The sequence below is a fragment of the Pseudopipra pipra genome, chromosome 2, assembly GCF_036250125.1.
Source record: "Pseudopipra pipra isolate bDixPip1 chromosome 2, bDixPip1.hap1, whole genome shotgun sequence".
NCBI classification, from domain to species: Eukaryota; Metazoa; Chordata; class Aves; order Passeriformes; family Pipridae; genus Pseudopipra; species Pseudopipra pipra.
The window spans coordinates 99,320,005-99,333,976 of NC_087550.1; the positions used below are offsets into that span (position 1 = coordinate 99,320,005).

Consider the following 13,972-nt stretch of genomic DNA (forward strand, 5'->3'; position numbering starts at 1 on the left):
ACTTTCAGACATTCAGACTGTTTAATCTCTATCTCTTCAAAGATGCATGGTGGCTTGCTATTTGGTGAAAAATATGTATCCATTAAGACCATTACCAGTTTCTTCTAAGGAATGTACTTCCTGCCCGACTTCTTTCTCAATCTCAGAATTTTTCATGAAGTAGGAATTTCAGCCTCCAGAAACCTTTTTTTTTTTTTTTTTTGGTGTGTTTAGTACCAGACATCTGCTTGGCAACCATTCTACCTCTTTCATTTGTGCATGCTGTTAACTGTTCTAAATCTTAATTTGCACCTTTTCTTGACTGCTCCTCAAAGGGGTGTTTTGATTTAGCATTACAGTAAGGTTTCTTCCCACTCTGGTACAGCACAAAGTAGTGTTTTAGGAGTGTGTGTCAATTACTGCTCTGTCTTTGACCACATCTGTGGTGTGACAAGACTACGGAAATTATGACAACCCAACGACCTTAAAGTGAGGTTTTTCTCCTTATCAAGAGGAATATCTTCTTTACCTTTCAGTGATATTTTTAGCTGTCTGCAGGAAACGAGCGTGATCATTCTCCTTCAGCGACTGCTCAGCCTGAGAGATGAGGGATGTCGAGCGCTCAATGCACTGTTTGCAGTTCGCAATCTGCTGAGCCAGTTTTCTCAACCTCACCACCTTGAGTGAAAACATAAGAAGGCAGTCACATCTCTAAGGTGTGTATCATGATTGTATTTGCACTTCAGAGGCAAACCTTGGCAAAGGAGGAGTTAAGACGAATGACTTCGGTGACAAGAGCTTCTTTCACACAAGCTTTGTGGGGAATTCCATCTAGCCATGCAACATTTTCAGTAAGGGACAGGCACAGTCTTTCTGCTTGAATATTTTCCACATGGAAAACAAAGGGAGAGAGCCAAAACAAGCACAGCTGGCCTATTTTCCAGCAGAAGGAACGTAATTTCCTGGTAATTTCTGCTTACATGATAACTAAGGGCTATTTAGATAACCATTTCCCTGAAATTATGAGATCTGTGTTAAAGACATCTTATAGATTAACTACATTTTTCCTATTACTTAAGTGAATTTCATAAAAAGAAATAATCTTAAAATATAGCTTAACAGAAAAAGACTATTCGGTTCTACTAAGAAGACACACCTGACCTTCTCATTATGTGCTTTTAGTCAAACAGGGTGTTTTCTTGTTGGATATTTTTAACTGGACAAAAGCACAGTAGTGCTGGAGAGATGATTATTATTACTGCAAACATATGTGCTGGAGATAAACACAGTAGATGTGACTGTAATCATTAGCTGAAAGGTTAGGAAAGGGCACAGTCAATCCTCCATTTAAAGACAATGTTGGCTAGCAAAACTTCCAGGAACTAGAATAGTTCCTGAAAGGTCTGGGAGTCCTTTCCATTGTTATCACATCAGGACCATAGTTTGAACAGGAGTAAGAAATAGGAAGGAAATTAAGTAATTCTGGAGTTTAGAAAGGCACATTAAGAGCCAGTTACATTCAAAATGAGGAAACTAACAACAAAGTGGATTGGCAGAAATATTCAAATTTATGATCAAGACAACATTCCCAGTCTCAGGAATTACGGCACAAGCTATGAAGCTTCTAAGTTAAATTACAGATATATTTGCATCCTAAGCATAAATGAGGGTGTCTTAGTATACCTATCTGACAACAGAAATAAGTAGGAAAATAAACTTTTTTGAAAAACTTTCCAAAAAAGATACTGATAAAATGATTAATGTCATGTAACATTAGTATTTCTTCTAAAGATAGAAACAACAAAGCAGGGAAAATGCTGGGAATGCATGAATTTTAATAATGCTAATGATCTGACCAGCTTCTAGGATGAACTAATGCCATAATGCTTTCTCTGCCTGTGCATTTGCAGAGATTACAATTTGGTCTATACCAGTCTAACCGGGAAAGGTTCATTGCAGTGTTAAGAAGCTCATCTCCTTATTAATTAAAAAGTAAACAGTGAACTGAAATAAATGTTACCTTGTGAGTTTTTTGCAGTCAAAAGCAGGCATGTCATGATTTGTGACATATGTTTTTTGCTTGCTTGCTTCTTTTTTTATATCTTCTTCAAGAAGATAATGGATGATAAATTGTAAAAGGAAGAGTCTCATCTCACTCACTCCCTACCCACTTCTGCAATGGTAGGAATGAAATCTGCCCTAAAATTATCTTATCTAGTTGATATTTGTTTTTTTCCTGTTACAAGATCTGTGGGATTTTGTAGGTTTCAAGTGATAGGTGAGATTAAGGATGGAGCTGCACCGGGTTTTCACACTTGTATGACTTCAAGGTTGAATCTCCAGGCTTGTAGACACAGTCAGAACTTTATACCTGAATGTTTTTAGCTCCGTAGCTGTAACTACAGTCCTACAGAGAGATCTGTCATGCCCTACCTTCCAGAAAGGCCCCCTTAAAAGAAGATACATTGGGCAGAATTTTCTGTGGCTTTTCACATGAGTCTCTTGAGCCCCTGAAATCTTTCAACATATACAACATTTGGGTAAAAGCATTCCAGATCTTTACTGGACCTCCACTGATATCACTTTTGGCTCAACAAAGCAGAACAAAGAATGGGGACAGATTCTGATATCAGCTCTGCTCAAATAAATTTGGAGTCAATGTGTTGTAAATCTTCCATGCTAAATGGACATTAGAATACATCTTTGCAAGAAAAGTTTTTAAAAACAATCATGTATATAGCACAAATTCAAATGAATGGAAAGTTTGCTACTTCATTGGCAGCACATCTGGTCTCACTGCTCAGAGAAACAGAGTTGAAGCAAACATGAAGAAGACCATCTATTCCATTTGAAGGGAATTATATTTTGTTAACAGCACGAGGAAATTCAGGTTCTGTCACACAGTGTACAGGACCTGTGGCTTCAAACATGTTTAAGTCAGCCCCTGCTTACAGGTTTTTCATTTCAACTTAATTGGAATATCTTGACAGCCACATGAACCATTTAACCTGCTCTTGACTTTCTTCCTTTCCTGAGCTTTTCCCACACAAGAAGAGTTTATATTTGACTTAGTTAGGTTAGCAGTTAAAGAGTAAATACTGTGCACCTAGCAAATAAAAATATTAATTCAACTGTAATGCATTTCTGAGTTAACAGCTAGCAAAATGTGTTGAAACTTAAATATCAGAGATTTTTCCTGCTCAATATGTTTGCCACGAATAATCACTGAACCTCAGGAATTAGAAATGCACACAATTTAATTTCTTGCATGCTTATTAATATCTTTTTTTGTAAATAAATTAAGACTTCCTATTCGCATGAATTACACACACACATGCAATGACTGGAATAAAATCTTTATGTGATAGTATTTGAATAAATAATGGAATTATCTAGAAAAAAAATCATGTAGATAATTGCCAGACATGATTCCAAATGCTGTGACATTTTGTGAAAGTAAAAACTAGGGGGGAAAAACTGTCAGGCATAAAACATAGTTCAGGAATCATTAAGTAGACATAATTTAATTGTGATTTACTGATTGTGACATCATGTCTGTTTTCATCCTTAAAAAACACAATTACACTTAGTAAGAGAAATGCCAAATAAACAGTTGAGGTCTAGCATACTAATTTTTCAAGTATTTCATTCTTCTTTATATGAAAGTAGCAGTAGCCCAGGACTACATAAGAACTTTTACAATTTTGTATTAATAGTACCTGCAGTCAAAAAAGCTGTAAACCCAAGGAAGCAGTACTGACCTGCTTGGGATCTAAAGAAGAAAAGCTTTTACCTTTCCTTCTTTGATCTTGGTTCCAATTATTTGTCTTCTTTGCTGGATAATTTCAATGAGCTGGTCACATTCTTCCATCAGTTTGGTTTCTTGGCGGGATGCATTTACCTACAAAGAAAAAGATGATTAACAAACCCGTTTTTAACATTTTCCTTTCCCCTTTTCTAATTTGAAAATTGTAATTTCAAAAATGTTGTGTTTGGCACTTTTTTGCTCTTTCTGTGTATAATCTGTATGTTATTTTCTCCTCTCTCTCTTGTATTTTGTGAAATACTGAATTGAGTCTCAATGTCTTTTTTAACAGGAGGCAGGACTTGCAAGCAGATAATCAGGTATTTCTAACCCACGTGAGAAAAGCCTGGTCCTGTGAGTATTGAGTCATTACTGCACATCAGTGAGAAATGACGTCTCTTCAGGATGTGCTTAACACATCACAGTTTCCAGCCATATAAAGGACTGCAGTGAACACTAGTGCACTTAAGAGCACGAGTACTGGATCAGACAATCCATCTAGTGCAGTATCCCCTCTCTCACTGCTGCTAGTGCCAGGATCTGCTAGTAAAGCATGTAAGGAAAAAGTCCCAACATGTATGATGACTCCCATGAATGTTTTCTCATCCTCCAACCATTTGCAGCTCAGAGTCTTCTTGAATCAGACACAATTTGTACATCATTACTAATCCTCAGAAGAATTATATTACATAGATTTATTTGGTCTCTCCTTCAACCCCTGGAAACTTTAAGTATCTGCACCATTCTACAGCAATAAGCACCACAGTTTAACTCAGAGGGACGTGAGCAACTGTCTCTTTAGAGGGATTTGAACCTCCCTCCTTCCAGTTGCATTTAATGACCGCAAGTTCTTTTACTGGAAAGGAAGTGAACTAATGATACCCATATATGTCCACATATTGGTTCCCAAAAGTTTTGAACTACCAAAGATCCAAGTGACAATACCAAGTCATGTGTCTTGACTGCCTGCAGTGAATCAGACAGAAAATAATAGATGTGCTCATGTAGTTTTCTAAAGTATAAATATATGAGCCAATGAAACTGTTTCTAATGCAAAAAAGCTCACAAAGAACATTAGCTTTCTATGGAAAAAGTTGACTTTTGTAAAAAAATAACAAGAAAACTGATAGTAGAAAAGTTTTGATTCTCAGATGAAAATGTTTTTTTTCTGGAGAGGTTGACTTTTTCGGTGAAAAGTCATCATTTTGTACAACAAGAAAATGTACTTCCCCTTCAGCGGTAGTATGGTTACCTTACATGTATGTGTAAAGAGTCAGAGAAAAAGTCACAAAGGTCTAATCATATCTAGAATAAAGCAAAATTGAAAGGACTGATTTCAGAGCTATGTTTCCATTTGCACTTTGCTAAGAGTAAAAGAGGGCAAGAAGGTAAAGCAGGCTAATTGCCCCTACAGCCATGTCACCTTTTCCACTGTGCTAGTAAGAATCAGTGGTGAACAATAACAGGCAATAGTTTCAGGTGACAAGTAACTGTATTTCACCCCTTGGTTATTTTTTCAGTCTGATGAGCCCCTTGATCTGCATCAGCATTCTTTTTTTTTCCTTCCAACAATGTGCTTAAACATGCATTTACCTGTAAGCACATTATGGAGCTTGTTACGCTTAAGCAAATGCTTATATATCTAAATTTGGACCAGGACCAATTTTACAAATAACCTCCTTATGTGAAATACACAGTATCCTCCAGGCAAAGAGGGGACTTTTTGCAAAGGCTTGCTTTCATCAAGGTTTTGGATTATCCTTCTCAAACCTTCATAAAATAAAGGTTTGTTTGCACATTTTAGAAGCTTAGTTATTAATTAGATATCAAGATAATGAAGAGAGAATACATTTGTTTCTGGAAGGGGTCCAATGTAACTGTAAGTGCTGAAAAGATCTGCATGCAGGAGGTGAAGATGAAGAAACTTCCACTGTGCTGTTTTAGGTGCCTACCTCTCTCCTTAGGTTAGCTGTTTGCTATGCCTGGTTTCTCACCACAGTCCATGAGGAGAGACAGACCACTGAGCAGCTCACCCAAAGCCTCCAACAGTGCCAGTGTCTCTCCACTGACAGCTCAGGTAGCCTGGAAAAATTAATCAGTCAGCAGTGTCCTTCCTATTGCCTCTCCTTGTTGTCCCACCACCTTGGCTGCATCATGGACCTTCCTTCAAGCACGAAACTCTGTAGGGCTGTTCTCAACAAGCTGTTCAGTGTGATAGTTTCCCCAGCCCTGACTTCAGTTTCACAAGTAGACTGAAATTCCACCAAAGAGTGGGGAATCCTATACAGGCTCAGCCAGTGGCAGTGATCACATCCACTGCTTGTAGGCATAACTCCTGTGTCAATACCAAGGTCAGCTCACACCAGAGCCAACTTCAGCACTTAATTATGGTAACACCTTTGGCACTTAATTACAGTAACACTTCACGGGATTTTTGAGTAGCTTCCACTCAAAGCGTTACTTCTAGCAACACTTACATCACCAACTTGTTTTGTCAAGCAGAACTAATTAATTTTTGGGATAACTGTCATGAAACACAGAGTAACAGGAAGGTTAAGTCAATATTGTTTCATTTAATGCTCTGGTTGATTTGAATAACAATGTATTAATTGAATCTTAACTTAAAAAGCCATAGACTTAGAAAACCAACATGCTCGGGAAAAAACCTTTGGATTTCTTTGACTGCAGAATTCTTTCTTTCTTTGAAATCTGAATAGTACACTCTTTTATAAACTTCATTTGAAGACATTTCCAACTATATAGCTTGCACAAGCTTATTAAAAATGAAAGGAATATTCCAAAATTATATGATACATCTGAGCTTTGTATGAAAAAACCCAACCCCCAACATTTAATCTAGGGCTTTTCTCAAGCTGAAATAGTCCTTAATCACATTTTCAGCCTACAAAACCTCTGATTGAGTAATAACTTTATAATTGAGCACATGCCTAATTTTACGTGCACTATATTAGCTGTGGCCCTAAAGGGACCATTTGTGAGATTACCACTGAATATTATTTACTTTTTTGTTTCCTAGGAGTCATATGTCAGACCAAAGACCCATAGGCATGGATCAGGGCTCCACTGTACAGGTGCTACAGAAATACCAGAATAAGGCTTTGCCTTCTGCTTGAGTCCTTTGATGAACAACAACCTTGACAATAACTTCCAGCTGGGGCTGGCCAAGGAATGCAAGTTCTGTCTGGTGAAAATATTTGAGGTTTTACATTCTACATTTTTCCACAGTAAAAAACAGAGGCTTAGTTATGATTTAGCAAGAACTATGACATTGTCTACAAACAAGCAAGCAAGAACTGATTCTAGTCCTCCCGCTTTTGTGGGGAATTTATTCCTACTTCTGTAATATGCAAAGATCTCAAACAGGTTACTGAAAAAAAAAAAAAAAACTAACAAATTTCAAGTTTCTTTCCAGGTTTTCCAGGCAGATGGATAGGGACTGTTGCACTTCGCCTCAGGAAGTGGTTGTAGTAAAAAAAGAAAAATAGGGGTTCCTCAGATGTCTGATAGGGACCTGGAAACAACAATCCCTCCCAAGCAAAAAGGGAGAGCAGGCCAGCTGTTCCCATCTCCACAGCCTCAGAACTGTTTTGGAAGTGTTCTGCTCTCTGTAGAGGCTTCCTTGGCTTTCATCTTCAGAGACCTGAATTAAATTGCAGCTTAGGTCATAAGAAAATGAATGTGGTGGTTTCAAAGTCCCCAACAGATGTTTGAGAAATCACAGCACTACAGCATGGCTAAAGATTCAAGATTACAGTGGAGCTTCTATGGTTAATTCAAAGGCAAACAGTCAGAGGGCTAAAGTCATACCCACAAAAACTTCATCACTAATATACTGAAGAAAAGGATTTTTTGTAGTGTCTCAGCAGAAATTTCCTTGCAGGAACAAAACTCTCACTCTGAGATTCCTTAGGGATGAGGCAATCCTGTCCACAAGTGGAAATCCTCGTGTGTCTTTTTGGCAAATAATCTCTAAATGACAAGCAAAATAAGACACCCTAAATTAGAGGGGGCCTGCTTTTTTAAGACTACACTGACTGGGACAAATTCATCAAAATGCAAAGTGAAAGAAAGCAGGTGGTAGAAACAGCCTTATCTTTGGAAACTGAGGTATGCATTTGAGTTTCAGCTTCATGATATAAAAATAGTCTCAATTCCTCAAAAAATAATTTCCTTGTAGTTGTGGGTAGGCAGGTAAAGAAGAGGTATGAATTTTTCTTTATGCATTTGAGTTGATAGTTACAGAATGACTGTATACTCACAAGAAAACAAAAACATCAGAAAAGCAAATGGTAGGATTCCACTCAACAACTGTACATCGTCATATACTTCTCTCCAGATTTGAGCCTGAATTCCTTCTTACACCAAGCTCAGAAACTGGGATAAAAAAATCTAAAGTGAATACATATAATGGCTGGTACCTGTTTATCTAGGAAAACTTTCTTCATTGTCATGTAGATGTGGAATACATTTTCTTGGATTAGAGTCCCTAGATGAATTAAAGGATTATACTCCTCTAAAGAGAGGTCTATTTTCCTCTGTGTTGTAAAGGGAATAACTTTTCTTCATAGATTCACAATACATTGAAGTAATATTTTAACATTGTCCATGTTTCATTTATTTAATTAATAGAAATACAAAGGATAATGATTAATGCACATTTATGAAAAAGTTTCTTCTCTTTCTTTTTATGGATGGCTAGGTTGAATGAGGGTCATGAATTCAAACTTCCTTCATTCCATATCCCTGTTTGATATTATGGATTATTCAATTTATTCTTCTGTAGAGCAAAAGAAACTCTTAGAATATAACTTTTTCAGACTTTGTCTAGTCTATGTGTAAATCTGATTTTATCTATTACGACAAACTGAGCCTTTGGAAATACATGGTATTACTCAGCTTGCCATCTAAACGGATCTTCAACAAATCCTTTATTCTGAAATGGTGCAAAAGAAAAAGAAACGGTCATCTTCCATTTCAAGTGTGCCAGAGGCTTTGTTTTTGTTTGCATTCCACATCTATCTCTAACTAGGAGACCTGTGTTTAGAGGCAGTCTCAGAGCAGGTTAAACAAAGGTCAGTACAAAAATATGCCAGCTTACCCTGGCTACTTAGGAATTGTGTGAATGGAGAATCGATTAGGCCAGGATAGCTTAACCACTTTGGGTCAGGCAGATAAGACTATCTGCCCCAATCTTGACTAAAAGCAAACCCTTTTTAGAAGACTGAAACACTCATATTACTAACTAAAATATTATTTTAAAGTTTTTTGTCTCACTGCGCTTTGAAACACATTGTTGAGAAACTAACCAGCAAGATATCTAGCAGTCCTCTAGTGACATTTACAATCTAATCACAAACCAAAACCGAACCAGAAGTTTCATGGAGGAGAAAAAAAACCAAACCAACTAATTGTTTTTATACTAATTCCATTAAAAATATAAAAAATAAACTTGGATGATCTGGAAAGTTCTCATAAAGGTCTACTCCAGAGATGATTATGCTGATATCTGTAAATACCATCGACTACGCTTGCTTCAATGAAACAAATATTGTTTTTACAAAATACAAATGCAGCATCATATTGGAACTATAGCTGACATTTCTCAGGATAGGAAAGCACAATGGAGAAAGGCATTTATTGTGAGACAAACCATAGTTTCACAACTTGCAAAGGTCTTCCCCATTTTATTTCCTTTTTCAGAAGTTGGTGCAGCCAAGTGGAGCAATGTCTGGGCTGAGCTCACCTGGCTGATGTGGATGTTGCACAGACACAAGGGCAGCAGGTAGAGAAGCACGATGGGGAGGGCAGAAACAGAGGTGGGGAGACTTTTGACATCAATGAGTCTTAAGACCAGATTAAGCTGTTTGTGAAACTAAGCCCTAGGAGGATGTGGGTTTTTAAAGATGCAGGAAAAAGGTGATATTATTAATTTATTTTCATGCATTATTTTTGCCCTTTATGTTAGTCCTTTCTTTGAACCTGAACAATGAAAATACTTTTAAATTGAACAACATTTATTCATTAATTTAATTTTTTGCTTTGTTTTCCCTGCTGAAATTAAACCTTTGTTCCATCTGAGCAAAATATTCTGCTTGGTACATTTAATTTAGGGTAGAAAAGCAAAAACTATAAAATAATTAATGCAATTCAAAGGACTGCCCATCCTTTAATGAATATGAAACCAGTGCCCTTGTAACTAATACAGTACTCAAAACTCTCATCCAGGATCCAGGGTCTTTAGCCTTGTGTTTAACATACTCACAAGAGAAACAATACCTTTGTCCTCCTTGTTGCTCTAATTCCTGTTTAGCTATTTATGTTAGGTAGAAAAAGGAAGAACTCATGAGTATTTTGTTCCCATGAAGATAAATGTCTCAGAGATAGAAGGTTCCATAACTTGACAACATTTTGACTAACAAGTTATGGTCTCTGAAGGCAGGCACAAAATATTACTTGCTGCATTAGTTAATCGGTGGTTAAGAGAGAACCAAGCCACATTTACTAGTCTAAGGACAAAGTTTTGCAAGAATATCAGTTTAACAAAAACCTGAACACATACACATGTATGGATGCGAGACAGAGATGGAGCGAATGGGAACTGGCCACCTTCACAGGCAGTGACAAGCACTGCTGTTAGTTTATATACAATTTGTGTGACACTTAACCATAATTATTACTCCAATTTACAGATGGTACAAAACGGTTGTAGGTGCAATAATGTATTCCAGCAGGTGCCTAATCTGTACATAAAATGTATGCATAAGTGCTGCAGATCTATGTATATATAGAACCCATTATACTTTTAATTAGTAATTTGTGAAATCAATTTAATAATTCTTTAGGGAAATAGTATTTGACTACTAGGCTACGGCTTACTAGGCATGCAACTTAGGACATCCTTGAATGAATATTCTGTATTGCCATATGTCATGCAGCATGTTTTGTTAGTTTTTATTTCTGAAGTTTCTCTTTTCTAATGCTATATAAATTTAAGACTCTGCCTAAAGCTTACCTGAGATTTCCATTGAATTAATTCAACTTTTGTGAGAGTGGAATTAAATGTAGAATGACAGTAATTAGAAATTAAAAGGAGATCATGCCATATATTTCATCAAAATAATGTTAATAGAGAAAGTGTCTCTTGTACCTTCTCTCATTACAAGGAAAAAAAATGCTGTGAACTTCTCCCTAGGGTTTTATGCACATCATGAAGTTTGCTAATTAGTCTCTTATTGAGAGTGAGAACTCCTGACTTTCTTTAAGTCATATTTTTCTATTTCAGAAATCAAAAAATGTCATTTACTTCTAGCACTTAAACATAGCAAATAAATGTAGGTGCTGAACAAGCATTTTCACATAAATGGAAGATGCTGGGGCAAAAGAAAAAGAAAATTTCAGTGCAGCTACTTTCCAAGTTATCTGCCAAGTTATCACATGCATTTCACAGTGATGGTAAGCACTTATCTAACCCATTGGCCCTGTCCTAAAAAGAATCCCCAGCAAAGCAGATTCCTTATTCCAAACTAGTAGTGGCCACTTTTGCATGACTGAAGGCCATTTGCTGCAGTTCAGTCACCAGATTTTACATACAGGTTTTCCAAATAAATTTTCCTATTGAAAACTTCTCAGTTTACTTGAGTTTTGGCTAAAATAATCCCAAATCTCAAGGAACGAGTACCATGAAAAATAGTGAAAACAGGATACTCATTGCTTTTTATTGTCACAGACTCTTTATTTTTCGAGTGTCCTTAGAGAACCATGTTGACACATGAGTTTTGACTTTGCTGTCCCTCAAGTAACAGAAGCACTGCATGTATCTCATACACAAGCTGATGTAGACATTTTGCTACAAAATTTGAAGGAGCAGTCTCATAGTTGAAGTCTTACCAGAAACTTGAATTTCCATTATTTATAGTGTTACCATTTGGCTCATCTCTTTTTGATCAGTCATACATAAAAATGGCCACAGCAGGAAATTTCAGGTGCTGCCACCTTCATCACTTTTGCAATACTGCTGTTACACTGATCTAAAATATATCTAATATGTATGAGTGCTGAGCATCTGTGCCAGTGAAATAAAAGGTCTTTCAATGTACTACCTTTTATGCAGGTGATTATATAACACCCCTTGACACACACAAAACCACTTTTTGGCTGGGAACTTTATGCTGAGATTTAGCCTGAAGATCTTTAGAAGTGAGCTAGAAACTGAGCATTTCCACTACATACAGAAAGGATGCAGCAGTTTGAGGGTTACACAGAGGAAAATGCCTTTTCTTCTTCATGAAAGCAAAAATTATTTTGCAGTGATGTCCAGAATTTGCTTCCTATGATGCTTGGTGAATTGAAAACAAAACAGAACAAAGAGAAAGAGTGAGATACAGATGTTATAAAGCTGTCTACAAGCAAAACCTATTTCCTTTCCCCTCCCCCCTAGATAATTGCTCTAATTTTTCCTCAAGCTGAGTTCAGATTATGTTTCTGCCTAACAGATGAGAAGATTCATGACATTGACTGTATAACAGACATTTAATCATATATTTCCTAGAAGAGATGAGAAAAAAATCCAGAAACAAAACTCAAATTGCTTAGAAAAAAAGTAACTGGCATAAAAGACTGATGTTCAAATTTTTTGTTTATGTCAATGAATACCATGATCTGAAAAACCTCTGCAGGAACCTCACACATTCATAGAATGGAAATTATGACAAAGAAGCAAATTTGCTGTGACATACCACTTTGTCAGCCAGAGAAACCTGTGACACTAAAACCAAGGGGAGAACCTAAGTGTTTGCAGCATTATATCCTTCCCTGATTCAAGTGGCTAAATCTGGAGCTGCATACAGCTGGAAGAGGCACAGGCAATCAGAGCAGGGTGCAGCCCCCATCTCCTTGAATGTGGCAGGGAGGGTGGCAGTGCTGCGTCACTCACAGGCAGGGGATGTGCGCTAAAGGCCACACTGGGGCCACTTCAGCACACAGCAGGAGGAAGGGAAACCTGGCAGTGGGTTGGTATGACCACAGGGATGTCACCACCCAGGGATTAACCTATATTGCCATATCCTAAACCCGTCAATCCCAATTTTACAACCGTGTTTTTGGAAGACTAGTCCAAGGCTCCTGCACAAAATTTAAAGGTAAAATTATCCAAGACAGTTTTAAATGCTCTTAAAAAAGTTTTCTACAGATACTATGAGATGTGTGAATGCTGCAGACTAGGAATACAAACAAATATATATCTGCGTTGTGGCCATTTCCGTTCAATTTTCTCAGTCTGTGGAGAAAGCTATAATTTATCCCATGAAACAGTTTATCATTTTATGCAGTCAAGCCTGCTGCCCCTGGGGAGGCAGCTACAGCTGGCTTCCCTACAGAGAGCAGGGAGCAGAGCTGCCTCAGCAGGGCCAACCCAGAGAACTGCCCTGAGTGAGGCGGTGCTCTGCAGAAAGCAGCCTGGCCAAAACCAGGAGAGTGTAGACCTGCCATCATCTCCTAGGAAGGAAAACAAAAACTGTCCTGATTAACAGCCTTTGGGGTTTCTGAAAAACCAAGAATTGACAGACAGGATTACAGAGGAAGGGAGAGTGGAAAGACGGAAAAATTAGTGTAAAACAAAAAATATGTTAGTGTTATATCTGAAAGATGAGAAAACCCTGTGTATCAGTGTACACGCAAAGAAACAGAAATATTTGGGACAGAAAGGACTGTTACAGTCTCTAGCATTCACATTTCAGGGTGTGGTTCCTTTTGAGAAAATGGCATTTTAAAAATTGTTACCATAAAATATTAGCATAGACTATACACCCATGTTAAGCAAGAAATCAGATATTCAGGTATTAAAATTGTTATTATTACTATAAAATGTTTAATATTATCTCTCTGTACATAAAACAGTAAAGAATACAAGTTCGGCTTGATTTATTTACAGAAGTTTTCCTGCTGTTTTGACCAGAACCACTCACAGAATGCAAGAATGGAAGCAGACTTCTTCCGTCACCCAAGATCAGGATAAATCCCATCATAAATTGATAAACTCCATCTAAAAATAGTTAAGATTTAGGCCTCCATTGCTGTGATGAGAGGCCACCCCAGATCCACCCTCCCCAGTGGCTGGAAGGCATTCAGCTTCCATAACCCACATCACCGATCAGTGCTTGCCTGCTCATG

At 37.4% G+C, this 13,972-nt stretch overlaps 1 protein-coding gene across 4 annotated transcripts in view; it reads right to left on the bottom strand.

Annotated features, from left to right (window-relative positions):
- The window catches only part of MID1 (midline 1), a 174,724-nt gene that overhangs the window by 26,665 nt on the left and 134,087 nt on the right, over positions 1 to 13,972 (bottom strand). For all 4 annotated transcript variants that reach the window (XM_064646589.1, XM_064646590.1, XM_064646588.1 and 1 more), the window contains 2 exons: positions 3,773 to 3,880; positions 509 to 657 (listed from right to left, as the gene is read on the bottom strand). In XM_064646589.1, coding sequence (XP_064502659.1) covers positions 509 to 657; positions 3,773 to 3,880 — 257 coding nt within the window. The remainder of the gene's footprint in view (positions 1 to 508; positions 658 to 3,772; positions 3,881 to 13,972) is intronic.